We start from the raw sequence: 15,802 nt of genomic DNA, 5'->3' as shown, positions 1-15,802 counted from the left end.
GACCGCGTTGGGAGCGTGCAGTCGGGTCGCGGAGTGGTCCAGTTTCCCCTCAGGCTTCCTCAGCGACCGGAAGTAGAGTGAGAGGCGGAGATGAGGTCATTAAACGCGAGAGCTCCTCGGCCAATCAACTTCTGCGGCCGAGCGACGCTGTGTCTCTGGAGGGTTGGCTTTGGACCCGAGCGACTTTGTGGCCTCAGGGGAGCGACATGGGCGTGAAGTTGGAGGTGTTTCGGGTCCGTGGGCGCCGGGGCGGGTGGGCACCGGAGCGGGAGGGCGGGGCGGGCGGGGCGTCTTCCCGGACCCGAGGAGGCAGCTCTGAGAAGGAGGATCCCAGGAGAGGGCGCTCTGGGGAGGGACCCCGAGATCTGAGAAGGCCCTTTAGGGTCGGAAGCCCAGAGGAGGGGCTCCGGTGAGGGCGGCTCTGGGAGGGCTGCTGTGCGGAGGGCCTGCCGAGCGGGGTGGTCAGAGCCGGGGCTCTGGAAGGAAGAAGGCTGCAGACTCGGGGAGCTCTTGGGCTCAGGATGGGGGTGTGTCCGGTAGGGAGACTCCTACCCTAGGGAGTAGACGCCGAGGAACGAGGGGTTCGGGGAGCTCCCGGGACCCGCCTTGGGGGCGGGGCCGCGAGGGGGGAGCTCTGTGCTCCTGGGCCGGGGGGAGTGTGGCCTCCGGGAGGGAGCTTTCAGAAGTAAGGCGCCTTGGGTGATGGCGGCCAGACCCCGCAATCCTGGGGTTCTCGGGGGCCCCGAGGAGGGCGGCTGGGCGGTGCTAGAGGGTGGTCCGCAGGCTCTGAGCGGCCTGCGCCTCGCCGCCCCCTCGCAGATGACGCTCTACCTCACCTTCCCGGTGGCCATGTTCTGGATTGCCAACCAGGCCGAGTGGTTCGAGGGCTCCGTCATACAGCGGAAGGTGGGCGCCGGGAGTGCTCGTGGTGGGGTGTACGGGGGTGGGAGCGCAGGGGCGCCGGTGTCTGCCGGCCGGGAGCTCACCTGCCCTAGGTGTGGGCTCGGGAGGCTCCTGGCTCACCTGTGGCTTTACCCCCGCAGAGGGAGCTGTGGCCGCCTGAGAAGGAGGACCAGGTACGCGACACCCTCTTCCCCCCAGCGGGACAGGGGGCCTGGCTCCCCGCGACCGGGATGGGTCGGGAGCAGCGAGCGGAGCAGAGGACCACGTGGTTCCCTTGCCGTCCTCTCCCCACGCGGCGAAGCGGACCCGCTTGGACCTGCGTGTGACTGGCCCAGGGCTTCCCGTGCGGACACTGAAGCCTAAAGCCACGGCGGGGCGCAGGGGCGGGGGGGCAGTGCGGGAGGGCAGGGGCACCAATGTCTGCCTCCCATGAGCTGACCTGTCATATGTCCCACCTCTTGCTCACCGTTAGCGCCAAGAACTAGAAGAATTCAAAGCGAGGATACGGAAGCAGCGGGAAGAGAAGCTCCTTCGTGCTGCCCAGCAGAGCGCCTGAAACCCCAAGTGCCCGCGTGCCACCCGTGAAACAACACACACTCAGTTCTTTCTCCTGCAAGTGTTTTATTGTCTGCTTTTGGGGGGCACGAGTGGGGTGCAAAATGGCTCAGGCCCTCACGGGGCTTGTGTCTGGGGCTGGGGGCTGCTGTTCCGACGGAAGCTGAGAGCAGAGGGGTCCGGAGGGGAGAGGAAGGGTTGGGGGCTCAGGGTCCCAGCTCGTTTCTGCGCTCCGTCCTGTGGAGGAAGAGGGGTCAACCAGAGGGAGAGGCCAAGGGCCTTGCTGGCCCGAGGGGACGCAAGCATTGGAAGGAGGTGCAGGTGGGAACCGTTGTTGCATCGCCCGCGTCTGCCCCCACCATCCTGGAGCTTCACGTACCTTCGTTGCTCAACAGTTAGGGTGCAGTCTGGGTGTGAGGTGGGGGACCTTGGGGATCCCACTGGGGACTTGACCAGAACCCAAGCTGTGCATGATTACACGTGACAGACACACGTGAGTGTATGAGCTCGTGTGCCCTCCTCCCTGAGGATGTCTTCCCAGGAGAGGGGTTTGCTCTGTCTACCCTCCCTGACACCCTCAGCCATGGCTCTGGCTTAACGTGCCCTCTGCGTGACCTTGTGGCCCTCTGGCCTTGTCTGGCCCTTCGTTCTCCAGTCTAAAGTCAGGTACTGGATTGGCCAGGGCCTTGGGACGGGCAAGGACACAGGCAGGCACTCATCTCCAAGGAGCACATGATAGACCGGTGGGGGTGGGACCCCATTCACTCCGAACTGGGGGTGAGAGGCAGGATTGGGGTGCTCATCATGGCTGGTCTCCCTCAGCCCCAGCAGAATATCACCTACCTTGGGGCCCACAGGCTGGAAACCAGGCAAGGCGCTGACTGTCACACGCTGGTCATCCATGCGGCGACCCTGGGTGCTGGCCAGCATGTCTATGAGACTGTCCATCTCCGGCGTGGGGCCACTCTCTGCAGAGAGCACAAGCAGGTGAAGGTGGACACATACACAGATGCCAGGGAGCACGGCCAGCGAACCCTCAGCCCACCCTCCCTCCCACTCCTGTTCTCCCCTGCCGAGCCTTGCCCCTAGACCCACAAGCGTCTGTGTCCCCAGCTGCCCGCTCCCTCTCAGACAGACTCTTGCCGAGATGGTAACTTGTCCTGTACCGCCCTACCCCGTTTACTCCTCCAGGCAGCACACCCTCCCTCCACCCACTGCCCACTCTCACGGCTCTTGGAGATGGTGCCTGGCTCTGCCTGCAGCGAGCAGCGCTGCTCCTCCATTCGGTCGCCCTGCACGTGGGTCAGCAGGTTGAAGAAGCCTTCTTGGTCTGGAGAGCCTGCCTGGGAGACAGACACATCTGGTCCAGCTGGCCCCTCAGTTGGGGGACCCCTCACTAGCTCCCACCTTGGCCCCGGCGTCTGCCCTCCCCTCCGTGGCTCTCACCATGGTCCCCGCTGATGCGCTGCTCTGCAGAGCTGCTGTGACTGAGACCAGAGTCTCCTTCACAATCCCAGCCGGCAGGGTCCGGCCATCGGTGCCTCTGCACGTGGTTCTGCCTCAAGGGAGAAGCTTCTCCATTCTAGATTGGGGCCTGACTATGGACACCAGCCAGGAAAACATCCCGGGGGCGGTCCGAAAATCCCAGCACCCCCCCTCCCCGCAGCTCACCGGGCCATCGCTGAGCACTGCCCTGCCCTGGGGCTGTGGTAGGCACGTGGACCCTCATGCCCACCAGTACGTCCTTGGGCAGCAAACTGGGTCAGGGATCCCACGAGACTCAATCACTAATTAGATGCCCTACAAACTAGTCATTGTCATTCACTGCTCTTGAGGAACTGAGAGGGGGCGGGGGGACCTGCTTACCTTGACACAGGGCACTGAACCCCCATCCACCTCTTCCCCGTCCATCTTTGCTCCTGCTTCCTGGACCCCGTCCGTTCTCTGCCGGCCTCTGGCCCAGCCCCAGGCCAGGAAAGGCTTTTTAAAAGGCAGACGGGCAGTGGATACCCAGCCCAAATCCCCAGCTCACACCCATCTGCTCCCACCCAAGCTTAAGCCCCATAAAGATGATCCAGATAATGGTTTGCGCTGCGTGCTGCTGGGGCTGCTGTGGGGTAGGACGCCAGGTGCCCTGGGTTGGAACCTGGCAGGACTCCCTGTGCCTCCAGAACTCTCAGGTGGGACACAGCAGGCCAGAGTGGAGCCCCCACATTGGGTCGTGGGGGCTGGCTGGGCCCCATTGGGAAAGAACAGGGCTGCTCAGGGGGGTCTGCAGCCCAGCAGCGGAAAGCAGTACGGTGGTCTCACCGGCCGGAAGGCAGTTGCCATCTGCAGGCAGTAGGGTAAGTCGGGCCTCAAGGCCCCTGAGGCACTCCCTGCCAGCCTAGCTCTGTCTCCTGGCAACCGCTGCCCCTACTCATTGTCCCTGGGTCTGGTTGCTGCCCATAGGCCCCCAAGGCGAGGTTTGGGATCTCCTGTCTCTGATTTGTGCCCCCAGCCCTGCCTGGGGAGGGAGACAAGTAGGAAAGCCCTGCCCCTGCTGCCCACCTCCCACCCCACAGCTTTGGCTTCCTCTCTGTGGCCTGGGAGGGGATGCCCCTGGGAGGCTCCCGTCCACACCTACTCCCTCCTCAAGATGCCTTTCTAGAAACTAGTGAAAGTTTCTTCCTGGAATAAATGGCCACATTGTCACCACCCCAGCCTGAGGGCCAAGCTTGGTCCCCCTCCGCAGGCAGCCCTGTCCTTATTCAGGGTCACACTCCACGCCTCAGTCCTCGATGCCAGCGTGATGTGCTGCTCCGCCTCGGACGAGTTACTCCTGGGGCTGCCCTGTCACAACGGGCAGCTTAGAACACAGACATTACGGCACACAGTTCTGGAGGCCAGCGTCGGGACCGCGTAGGAGGGCGCGCTCCTGAAGCTTGTGGGGGGCCCTTCCTCGCCTCGCCCTGCTCCTGATGGCTGCCGCGGGCCTCAGTGACCCCTGGATGGTAGCCGCAGTGCCGCACTCGCAGCCTCTCATCACATGATGCTCCATGTGTCCTTGTCTTCACCTGGACCCCAGTCATTGCATCAGGGATCCACCCGACTGCAGCATAACCTCATTTTAACTCACCCGCGATGACCCTATTTCCAAATAACGTCTTATTCTGAGGTCCTGGGGGTTAGGGTTTCTTTTTTCTTTTTATTGATTTCAGAGAGGAAGGGAGAGGGAGATAGAGAAACATCAATGATGAGAGAGAACCATTGACTGGCTGCCTCCTGCACGCCCCACACAAGGGCTTGAGCCTGCAACCCGGGTATGTGCCCTGACCAGGAATTGAACCGGCGACCTCTTGGTTCAAAGGTGGATACTCAACCTCTGAGCCACATCGGCCGGGCTCAGCATACCTTTTTTAGGGATGAAGGGGACAGGAGCCCATTCAGCCTGTAACAGCTGAAAAGCCTGGTCCCCTCACAGTGCAGTGGGTGGCAGGCCCCTGTCCTAGGGGACAGGCTATGATGCCAGAGGTGATCCCAGCTCCTCGTGGTCTCCCAGCGCCCGCCTTGGTCCCTGCAGTTTGTCCTCCCCCCTTAGAAGCTGCAGGGGTCCCTCCTTGCCCTGCTCAGAACTCGCCCTTGGTCCTCACTGTCCTCAGGAGGAAACCCAAACACCTTGGGGGCCATGGAAATCCTGTATTCTAGAACGGACTGATGATGGCTGCGCAACGCTGAATATGCTGAAAGCTGTTTAACAGTACTAATATGTGATATAACTCCACAGAACTGTTTTTTTAAATATATTTTATTTATTTTCCACCGAAAGGAAGGGAGAGGGATAGAGAGAAACATCCATGAGAGAGAAACATGGATCAGCTGCCTCCTGCACACTCCCCACTGAGGATGTGCCTGCAACTGAGGTACATGCCCTTGACCGGAATCAAACCCGGGACCCTTGAGTCCGCAGGCCGACGCTCTATCCACTGAGCCCAACCGGTTAGGGCTCAACAGAACTGTTAAAGAAAAGGAAAGGAGAGCGTGGGCGGGAGGAAGGAAAGGAGGGAAGGGCAGGGAAAGGGAGGAAGGAAAGATAGAAAAAAAGGAAGGAAAGAAAGAATGAAGAAAGGAAGGAAAAGAAAGAAGGTGGAAAAAGAACCCGTCTCTGTCTGGAGCGGCCAGCCCTGGTTTGCCTGGAACCGCTCCAGGTTATCAGGGTCCTGCACCCCAGGAACCCCTCAGTCCCAGGCAGACGGGCTGGCTCAGGCCTACTCTGTCCTCGGGAAAGCTGGCCTGTGCAGCCCCTCCAGCTCACCTCTTGCCCGGCCTTCCCCACCATCTCCTGCTCTTAGCTGCCTGGATCCCTGCATGGCTGCTGCTTGGTGTCATCCCGGTTAAGTCTAAAGGCCACCCCCTCAGAGGGTTCCTCTGTTTGCGACTCAGTGAAAGGACCTCATTTCCACGCGCAACAGTTCCACGGCCGGTAAAGAACCCGTCCCCCACACGGCATTGCTACTATATCTCTGTTCGTTTCCTTCGGGGCAGAATTGATTATTTTCTCTCCTCTCCCTCCGGAACTCCACGCCAAGTCCCACTTGTTGTCTGCCCCGTGCCTGCCCCATGCAAATGGCAATAAACACTAAATGGAGGAGCGGTTCAGGGCTCTGCCTTCATGCACGGGCATCACACTTTAAAGCCGAGCCCCCATCCATGCGGGTCTGACCCAGGGCCAGCCTTTCACACAGCAGGGCCGGCCTGAAATTCCGAGTCAAGTGTGAACTGAGGTGTGTGTGAGCGTGCCACCCGCCCACGTGTCTATCAGCCTGGAATGTGACTGTCACCCATGACGGGTGTGTGCAACCAGCGCACCAGGCTGTGCGGAGCACCTCGGGGACGGCGCCCCCGTTGGTTCCGCCCTCACCTGAGGACGTTTGTGCTGACGGGAGGGAGGGAGGGAGGGAGCGGAGCACGTCGCGAGCGCGGAGGGGGCCCGGCAGCGCTGCCGCTGTTTGGGCACATCCTCCACCTTCCTCCCCAGCCGGGCGGGGCGGGGCGGGGCGGGGCCCACGTGGGTGGCGCGCGAGGCCACGCCCCCACCTTTGACAGACCCGGAAGCGGCGGCGCCCCTTGGGGAAGATGGCGCCCTCGGGGCTGAAGGCGGTGGTGGGGGAAAGTGAGTGTCGCCCCGGGCCGGGCTCTGGCGTCCCCTGGGGGGCGGGGGCCGGGGGCGCACGGACTCTGGGGCCCCGGCGGCGGCCAGGTGGGGGCCGGGCCGGGCGTCGCACCTGCTCCTCGAGGGGGCGGGCGGCACTTGGCTGCACTGCCCTCCCGGCTCCCCCGAGCCGGAGTCGAGCGCACCTGGGGGACTGCGCCCCGGGAGCCCGAGGGCCGGCTCCGGGCACAGCTGGGCGTCCAGGCTCCCGGGTCTCCGAGCGGGCAGCGTGCTGGGGGCTGGGTGCTGGGGCCCGGGTGCTGGGGCCCGATGCTGCAGGTTGGGGCCGGGCTGGGTGCTCTGACCGGCGACCCCAGCTGGGGGGCGTGCTCCGGGGGTGTGTCCAGGCCCGGGTTCCAGTCCAGGGGTGGGGGCCTTCCTCCGCGCCCCATGCGACGTGAGGACCCAGGCGTCCAGGCCGTGCGGGGCTGGACTTGGGGGAGGGGTGAAGATCGCCGTCCTGAACCTCGGGTAGTTCCGGCCTCAGCTGCTCCTTCCGCCCTGGCTGCCCAGATAACAGTGGTGACACTCGGGCAGGGCGGGCCATTCCTTCGTGTCCCCCTTCCGCTGGGCAGGCGGAGTGCGGTCAACCCCAGCACCCCAACTGAAGAAGGAACCTCCTGCATAGTGGTTAAAGGGAGCCCGGAAGGCCACTGATCCCATTTTACAGATGAGGAAACTGAGGCTGGAGGTTGGGTGATGGAATGACCCTAGCCAGGCACATTTCCAAGCCGGGGACCAGGGGCTCCTGCATTCTCGTCCAGTGGAAACTGATGGAGGTGGAGTGGGGACTCTGGTCAAAACCTCCCCAGCAGGCGAGGTTGACGTAGCCCATGGTGAAGCCAAGCCCATTTCTGGAGGCAGGAAGACCGTATGGGAGCCCTGACTTTGCAGTTATTGCTCATCTAAAGTGTATTTATCCGGCTGCTTGTATAACAGGCTCTGAGCCACTTAGCCATTCAGGGTGCCTAGTCTCGTCACTTGCCCTCTTTTAACCTCCGCTTCCCTGTTTACAAGTTGGGGGGTGACACCAGGAGCTACGTCACAGAATGGGGGAGGGGTAAACAGGAGTGAAGATGGAAGTCCAGCCTGGAACCCAGATGGCTTAAGGGTGTGTGTCGGGGGCAGAGGACCCAGCATCCTAAGCCCACCCTCCCCCACAGAAATTTTGAGTGGAGTCATTCGGAGCGTCAAAAAGGATGGCGAATGGAAGGTAGGAGTGAGCCAGAATGGTTCGCGCAAACAAATGTGGGGTGCCCTGAATGTGAGGCACCCCCAAACTCCCTGAGGGGTCTGGGTGGGTCTGATGAGTGGGGCTGGGGTCCTGGGTCCTCCCATCCAGCTCTTGAAGCTGACAGTCCTGCTCACCACCCCAGCCCCACCTCTGGGGCAGCTTCAGCCTCTCTTGCCCACCTGTCCGCCCATCGTCCATCTCTCCGTCCATCTGGACAGGTGCTCATCATGGACCACCCAAGCATGCGCATTTTGTCATCCTGCTGCAAGATGTCAGACATCCTGGCTGAGGGCATCACCAGTGAGTGACACCCCACCCCCATGCTCTCCAGATGGGACCTGAGTGTGGGAGCTCATGATGGGCAACCCCCACACAGGACTCCCCAACTGGGCAACCCCTGTGTGTGTACCTGTGTAGAACCCTCGGGGTGAACTCCGTGTGGGGCCCTCAGAATGCATAGCCCCTGGGGTGTGGCTGTGTGGCCCTGAAGTGCAGAGCACTGCAGTGTCTGACACGTGCCGTGCGCCGGTGCCAGTGCTGCCTTCACGTGTCCCTTCCTCTGTTCCGACTAGTTGTGGAGGACATCAACAAGCGGCGAGAGCCCATCCCCAGCCTGGAGGCCATTTACTTGCTGAGCCCCACGGAGAAGGTGCCTATGTGAGCGAGTGTGTGAGTGCGTGGGTGCACGCCCCTCTGCACGTCTGCGTGTGTGTGGGAGCACAGGCAAGGCTGAGGGGCTGGGGTAGCGGACGGGGGCTCCGGGGGTGCAGGGCCAGGCCTGGAGATGGATGTGCATCCCCCAGTCGGTGCAGGCCCTGATCGCAGACTTCCGGGGGACCCCGACCTTCACCTACAAAGCGGCACACGTCTTCTTCACAGACAGTGAGTGAGGTCCCCTGCGGAGAGCGCCGGAGAAGGGGGTGGGGCTGGGGGCAGGGCCGGCCCTGGTCTAATGTCCCCTCCTGCCCACCCTAGCCTGCCCTGAGCCTCTGTTCACGGAGCTGGGCCGCTCCCGTCTGGCAAAGGTAGTGAAGACGCTGAAGGAGATCCACCTTGCCTTCCTCCCCTACGAGGCCCAGGTACAGCCAGCCTGACCCTGGGCAGGTTGTGGGGCTCTGTTACCCGGCAGCCCAGCTTCCCTCAGAAACAGGCTCAGAGACAAGTAAGGGGACAGCGAGTCAGAGGCAGGGGCCGACATGGAATGACTGGGGCACCTGGAGCTGCGTCCCACTGGGCAGCTGCAGGGGGCATGGAGCAGCCCCTGAGTTGTCCCGCCCAGGGGGGCGGGTGCTGGGGCATTTCTCCGGCCCCTCCTCCAGGCGGGCGCCCGCCTCGGGCAGCGCTGGCACTGGTGTCCTTGCAGGTGTTCTCCCTGGACGCCCCCCACAGCACCTACAACCTCTACTGCCCCTTCCGGGCAGGGCAGCGGGCACGGCAGCTTGAGGCGCTGGCCCAGCAGATTGCCACGCTTTGCGCCACCCTGCAGGAGTACCCAGCCATCCGCTACCACAAGTGGGGACCCCACCCTGATGCTGCCCCCTGACCCCGGCCCCATCCTGCACCCCACCTTTCCCCCCTCTTTGGACCCTAGCCCCAGTCCTCACCCTGTTACCTGACTCCTATCCCTGGCCCCGTCCTTGACCCCCAGTCTGTGCTAGCCCTCCCCAACACCACTCCCGCTGGCCCCACATCTGCCATCCCACCCCCAGGGGACCAGAGGACACGGCCCAGCTGGCCCACGCAGTCCTGGCCAAGCTGAATGCCTTCAAGGCAGACACTCCCAGTCTGGGCGAGGTAAGGGGTGTGCTGGGGAGGTGGGGCGAGGCCCCAGCCAGGGTCAGGGTTAATGTCCTCATCCCTGCCCACCCCAGGGCCCCGAGAAAACCCGCTCGCAGCTGCTGATCATGGACCGGGCGGCCGACCCCGTGTCCCCACTGCTGCATGAGCTCACGTTCCAGGCCATGGCCTATGACTTGCTGGACATTGAGCAGGACACGTACAGGTGGGCGGTCCCCGGAAACCCCTTTTCCCCATCACAACTGACCCGCGCCCTGGGCCCCTGGGCCCTGGTCCTCAGCTCGTGCCCCTGACCTGCGTGTCTCCCTCCTGCAGGTACGAGACCACCGGGCTGAGCGAGGCCTGTGAGAAGGCGGTGCTGCTGGATGAGGACGATGACCTGTGGGTAGAGCTGCGGCACATGCACATTGCGGACGTGTCCAAGTACGTGCGTGGGGGAGGGCAGCTGGGGGTGGGCCCTTCTGCACCGTGGTCCCCGCCTGTATCCCTCCCACCAGCATTGCCACTGCTCCCCCACTGCGGCCTGGCACAGGCCTTCCACCCTTGGTGAGTGCTCCCCTCTACAAGCCACGCCCCTCAGCCAACTCTCCAGTGTCCCCAGTGTGGGCTGGCACCCGGCATGGTGCAGGGACATGTGGCCCCTGGCTCCCAGACCCCCCCGCAGCTGTGTGACCCCCACACTGCCCTCAAGCTACATTCTTGGCATCAGCCCCAAACCTCACCCCTACCCACCCTCACTGCCAGGAAGGTCACGGAGCTCCTGAAGACATTCTGTGAGAGCAAGAGAATGACCACCGACAAGGTACGGCCGGCCTGCAGGAGGAAGGGCAGCTTGGGGGTGGGGCCTCAGCCTGGATCCCAAGCCTGGAGTGGGAACCTCACCCCCACTCCGTCCCTAGGCCAACATCAAAGACCTGTCCCACATCCTGAAAAAGATGCCACAATACCAGAAGGAGCTGAACAAGGTGAGCACAGGCAGGAACCTGCCCCCCACTCCTGCCACCCACCTCCCCTTGGCTCAGTCTCCCTTACCCCTGACTCCCCCTCCCCTGCCCCCGTCTCCCCTCAGTCTGTCACCCTGACTCCCACCCCCACCCCGCAGTATTCCACGCACCTGCACTTGGCTGATGACTGCATGAAGCGCTTCAAGGGCCCCGTGGAGAAGCTGTGCGGTGTGGAGCAGGTGGGCAGCTGCGGGCCGGCCGGACAGGGTGGCCCATGTGGAGGGAGGGCTGAACCTGCAGAGACCAGGCACGAGGAGGAAGCAGGCCCCAGAGGGCTAGGGGGTCCCGGGCATGTTCCTGCCACGCCCCTCCCCCAGGCGGCGGGCATGGCTGCTGACCTCCGCTCCCGCAGGACCTGGCCCTGGGCTCGGACGCGGAGGGGGAGAAGATCAAGGATGCCATGAAGCTGATCGTGCCCGTGCTGCTGGACGCAGCAGTGCCCGCCTACGACAAGATCCGCGTCCTGTTGCTCTACATTCTCCTGCGGAACGGTGGGTGGGGGTGGGGTCTGGGCTCCTGTGACTCCTCAGGACACCCCCTCCACTGACCTGGGAACCCTCATTGACATGCGAGTGCCATTAGCACGCAGGACCCTGAGAACCTGTGACTCCTTCCCACTTGGCCCCTCAACTAATTCCAGAGGACACCCCTCACCCGCCCCCCGCCCCCCCCCACCCCCGTTTGCCCTGCGAGGCTCCATCCCCACCCAGAATCTGATGTCAGGCCCTGCAGGCCCTGGGACCTCCTCACACACCCTAACCCAGGAGGTCGCATGGCCACCTTCTGTCCCCCTGCCCTCCCAGCGCCCACCCCCCTGAGAATCCCACCCACCCCTCCACCAGGTGTCAGTGAGGAGAACCTGGCCAAGCTGATCCAGCACGCCAACGTGCAGGCCCACAGCAGCCTCATCCGGAATCTGGAGCAGTTGGGGGCCACTGTCACCAACCCCGGGGTATGCGGGGGGGGGGGGGGTGTCGGGGGGTCGGCAGGGTCTGGGTGGGAGGCAGATGTAGGCTTAGTGGGGGTGGTGCCTGTGGAGAGGGCATGAGTCAGCCTGAGCCCTGGGGGGTGGGGTCCACAGGGTATGGTGTGGTTTGGGGGGCGGGGGCAGAGAATGCTGTGCAGTGATTGGTCTGTCCCCAGTGGGGTCACCGTTCAGGGTGGTGAGGTGTGGGCAGAGCCCAGGTCCTGGGGATGTGGTGCAGTCCCCACGGCGGGTAGCTCGTCACTGGCCCTGCGGTGAGCACACACAGTGGCCTGGGCTCCTGGGCGTCTCAGGACTCCTGTGCACCCAGCACACCCAGCAGCTTCCTCTGCTCAGCCTTCTGCTCAGCCTCTCCTGTCTCTGGCCCGACACATCCTCCACACCCCAGTGCGCCTCTCAGTTCCCATCTCCCGGTCTCCCAGCTCCACCTCCCACCTCTCCGTTCCCCTGTTTCTGTGTCCTCCCATCTCTGTCCTCATTTCTCTGTCCTCTTTCTCTGTGCTCCCTCTTTGTCTCACTGTCTCTGTATTTCTTCCTCTCTCTCTCATTCTCTCTCTAGTTCTGTCCATATCCCCATCTTTCTGCAACCACCCAAGCAGCAGGAGCCCCCAGCCTCCCCCTCAATCCCCCACCGCCTGCAGGGCCCTGGGGTCTCCAGCCGGCTGGAGCGGAGGGAGCGCTTGGAGCCCACCTATCAGCTGTCCCGCTGGACTCCAGTCGTCAAGGATGTGATGGAGGTACCACGGGTGGGGGTGGGCCCTGGGAGGATGGGGGCTGAGGCCTCACCTCTCCTGCCCCCACCGAGTCCTGCCCTGATCCAGGCATCAGCTCAGCCCCCTCATGCTCAGAGCCCTGGGGCATCATGAAATACCCCTTATTACAGGCATCCCCAGCATCTAGCCTGCTCTGCCAGGGGGTACCCCAAACCCACACCCAAGGAATTGGGGCAGCAGAAGGGCCCCTTGTGGGAGGGCTGTTTCTGTCCACCCACCGGTGCCTCCTGTGACCCTCTCCACCCCCTAGTCTCTTCCCCTGTCTCTGGGAAAGCCCCCGCCCCCCCCCCCGTGCCTCCCCCCTGCCCATCCTCGGCACTAAAAGCAGCAAAAAGAAAAAGGGCCGGTCGGGGCCCGCTTCCTGGCTCCCAGCCCGCTGCCCTGCGGAGTCTGGCACTCCCACGTGCTCGGGGCCAGTGACCTCGACTCCTCCAAGGACCATGAGCGCCTGCTGCCTGGGTCTCTGAGGGGCACTGGAGTCCAACAAGGACAGAGGGTCCAGACTCCTAGGTCCCCACGGGGATGGAGAGGCAGATGGTGGCCCCTGTCTGCCCGGATCTTGGTCCTGAAACACCTAGTGAGGGACTCCAGGGCCTGGGCCCCGTCGCCTGAAGCTTCTCTCCTAAGCCTCCCTTTCTGGCCCAGGATGCTGTGGAGGACCGGCTGGACCGGAAGCTATGGCCCTTTGTGTCTGACCCCGCCCCCATGCCAAGCTCTCAGGCTGCAGTCAGGTGAAGGTGTTGGGGTTGCCCCCTGCTGGTGCCCAGGCCCGTTAGTTGAGGGGCATGGGGGTGTCTCCTGCCCAGACTGACCTCTGCCCTCCCCGTGTCCCACCCACACAGTGCCCGCTTCGGCCACTGGCACAAGAACAAGGCTGGTGTGGAGGCCCGTGCGGGGCCCCGGCTCATCATCTACGTTCTGGGCGGCGTGGCCATGTCGGAAATGAGGGCCGCCTACGAAGTGACCAGGGCCACGGATGGCAAGTGGGAGGTGCTGATTGGTGAGTAGACAGGACTGGGGTCCCTCGGCTGGGGCTGGACTCCCAGGTCCTTTAGGAGGTGGGCCTGACAGCTGGGTGCTTAGCGCCCACCTTTGCAGAGCTAGCGCCTGAGAGCCCGGACGAGGGAAGGGGCCTGGGTTCTCCGGGAGGGGTCGGCTGGGGCTGGTCCCTGTGTGTACACGGGGTGCTCAGAGCCAAGGCCTGGTGTCCCAGTGAGAGCCTCCCTGGCTGGGGGTGTCAGGGACCGAGGCATCGACCCCCACCCTCCCCTCCTGCCCAGGCTCCTCACACATCCTCACTCCAACCCGCTTCCTGGACGACCTCAAGATGCTGGACCAGAAGTTAGAGGACATTTCCTTGCCTTGACCGTCCAGGCCCACCCTGACCTGCACCCCGCCCTTTCCAGAAAAATAAAGTCCTCTCTTCTGTCTGGGGCCAGCACCCATCTGCTTTCTTTCCGAGGGCGCGGTAACGGGCGGCGTCCGCGGCCTGTGCCTCTAGCCCCGTCACACCCTGCGGTCCTGCCAGAGGACGCCTGGGGCCGAGTGGGGGTGAAGAACTTGGGCTCTGGTTTGAATAGTGTCTCCCAGACCGACTAGTTGTTAGGTCCTGGCCGATTTGCGGGGTTCCCCTCCCCCAAACGGGGCTGGTGCTGCCATGCTCTGCAGAGGAAATAAGAGATGGTGGCAGAAAGCTGATGGGTGATGGTTGCTGTTCCTCCAGTGTCACCAGAGTGACCTTGACGGCTCCAATGGGAGCAAACACAGTGCTCCCCCCCCCCCCCCCCACGCCCCTGGGAACTGTCCTGAGAGGCTGCAGCCCCACAGGCTGGGGTCTCCTCCAGCTCCCAGGATCAGCAAATCATGCCTGGCTCCCACCCCAGCAAGCTAGAACTCTCCCTGCTCACCCTCCCCCTAACCCCAGGGTGTGCCCAAGGGCTCCTAACTACAGACTTCCCAGAGCCTTTACCGGAGCGTGCCTTTCCCAGGACTGCCATAACCACGCCCCACAGTCTGGTGACTTCCACCACAAAGCTCTTCTCCCGCTGAGCAGGCTGGAAGCACAAATGAAGGTGTTGGCAGAGTTGGCTTCTCCTGAGGCCTCTCTCCTGGACTCCTAGACAGCTGTCTTCTCCCTGCGCCCCCCCCCCCCCCCCCCGTCCCCTCTAGGTCCCCCTTCTAAGTGTGCCCTCATCTCTTAAAAGGGCACCAGCCATATCGGACTAGGTCCCACCCTCATGACTTCATTTTAACTTGTCTCTTTAAAGGCCCTTTAAATAGTCACATTCCGAGGTACTGAAGGTTGGGGCTTCAACATACGGATTTTAGGGGGACACAGTTCAGCCCAGAACACTCAGCTGAAGTGAGATGTGAGTCAGTAGCACTAATAGGACAGATGAAGACACTCGGCTCGGGTGCAGATGATAGCCAGGCAGACGCCGGGCGGAGGGGTCTGTGGGAGGCCAGCCGGGCAGTCAGGGAAGGCTTCCTGGAGGAGGTAGGTTTGAGCGGAGAACGAAGAGGAGTCAGGGAGGGGAGGAGAGGGCACCGCGGAGGCAAACGCAGGAGAGTGGCATGAAGCCAGAGGGACGGTATCCAGAGGCCGGGACCTGGCGGGTGGCGGGTGAGCTGGGCGTGGCTGCCCCTCCCCGCCCGGAGCGCGGCTCATTTCACTCGGTCACCCCGGGGGTCAGCCCTGGGCTATAGCCCGCACTGGGCTGGGACCGGGCGGGACACCCAGGACCGTTCTTCCCTGCTGCTGAGGACTTGGCGCTGATGTTGGAGCCAACGAGTCTTTTCAGAATTCGGGGCCTAAGGCCGCTTTTCCTAGAATAATCGCACGCACAGTGCGAAGGTGGGGCCGGGGGAAGCCCTGAGTCGGCCCCAGCAATTCTAGGGTTTATGACTCCAACCGGGGCAGGAGGGTGGTGTGCAAAGTTGTCGCGTGGCGGGTGTGTGTGTGCGTGTGTGTGTGCGCGCGGGTGCGTGGGAACGTGGGTCGTACCCACCCCTGAGACGGCTCCCGTGGATGCACGGCTCCCGGCGAGGCTTCGGCACGGAAGCGATTTAACTGGCGGGAGACGGGGGTTGCGGGGAGACGTTTTTAAAAACAATTAAACTCGCCTCCCTGGGAAGGGGCCGTTTTCCTCCACGACCGCTGGTGTAGGTAAGCGCTGTGAACACCAGGGGGCGCTGTGCCTCAACTTCCCGGTCTCTTTGCCCCTTTGCGGCTGCACCGGGAGCTTAGGGACTCCAATTAGAAACACCGGGTGAGAAGGTCAAGGTGTGCTCAGTAATGAAGCCGCAACAAAACTCTGTTGCATAGCCGCCTTGACCTTTGCCCTTTAGTGATACCCAGGC

General features: G+C 63.2%; 3 protein-coding genes across 5 annotated transcripts; 2 read left to right on the top strand and 1 right to left on the bottom strand.

Moving 5' to 3' along the window:
- Window positions 1–101: 101 nt before the first annotated feature.
- Window positions 102–1,519, top strand: LOC132234616 (protein PET100 homolog, mitochondrial). Its single transcript, XM_059695715.1, has 4 exons — window positions 102–233; window positions 820–906; window positions 1,044–1,076; window positions 1,376–1,519. Exons 1-4 carry the CDS (start codon window positions 207–209, stop codon window positions 1,457–1,459), a joined length of 231 nt encoding a protein of 76 aa, XP_059551698.1. The 5' UTR covers window positions 102–206; the 3' UTR covers window positions 1,460–1,519.
- Window positions 1,505–3,789, bottom strand: PCP2 (Purkinje cell protein 2). Its single transcript, XM_059695432.1, has 5 exons — window positions 3,769–3,789; window positions 3,325–3,438; window positions 2,687–2,801; window positions 2,302–2,426; window positions 1,505–1,695 (listed from the first exon to the last, which is right to left on the bottom strand). Exons 1-5 carry the CDS (start codon window positions 3,787–3,789, stop codon window positions 1,576–1,578), a joined length of 495 nt encoding a protein of 164 aa, XP_059551415.1. The 3' UTR covers window positions 1,505–1,575.
- A 2,721-nt stretch (window positions 3,790–6,510) lies between these two features.
- Window positions 6,511–13,876, top strand: STXBP2 (syntaxin binding protein 2). 3 transcript variants are annotated; one of them, XM_059695713.1, is made up of 19 exons: window positions 6,511–6,610; window positions 7,813–7,862; window positions 8,102–8,183; window positions 8,456–8,532; window positions 8,687–8,765; window positions 8,859–8,962; window positions 9,247–9,395; window positions 9,593–9,677; window positions 9,755–9,885; window positions 9,996–10,103; window positions 10,425–10,482; window positions 10,580–10,645; window positions 10,783–10,863; window positions 11,037–11,175; window positions 11,527–11,636; window positions 12,311–12,406; window positions 13,088–13,173; window positions 13,285–13,442; window positions 13,723–13,876. In XM_059695713.1, exons 1-19 carry the CDS (start codon window positions 6,574–6,576, stop codon window positions 13,806–13,808), a joined length of 1,782 nt encoding a protein of 593 aa, XP_059551696.1. In that variant the 5' UTR covers window positions 6,511–6,573; the 3' UTR covers window positions 13,809–13,876. The 3 variants fall into 3 exon arrangements, with proteins under 3 accessions (XP_059551696.1, XP_059551695.1, XP_059551697.1); XM_059695712.1 differs by having other exon boundaries at window positions 12,269–12,406; XM_059695714.1 differs by lacking the exon at window positions 13,723–13,876 and having other exon boundaries at window positions 12,229–12,406; window positions 13,285–13,423.
- Window positions 13,877–15,802: the final 1,926 nt, after the last annotated feature.

This window comes from Myotis daubentonii, chromosome 5 (assembly GCF_963259705.1).
Source record: "Myotis daubentonii chromosome 5, mMyoDau2.1, whole genome shotgun sequence".
NCBI lineage: Eukaryota > Metazoa > Chordata > Mammalia > Chiroptera > Vespertilionidae > Myotis > Myotis daubentonii.
The sequence above is the reverse complement of the archived record's forward strand: the minus strand, read 5'-3'. Positions and strand labels throughout refer to the sequence as shown.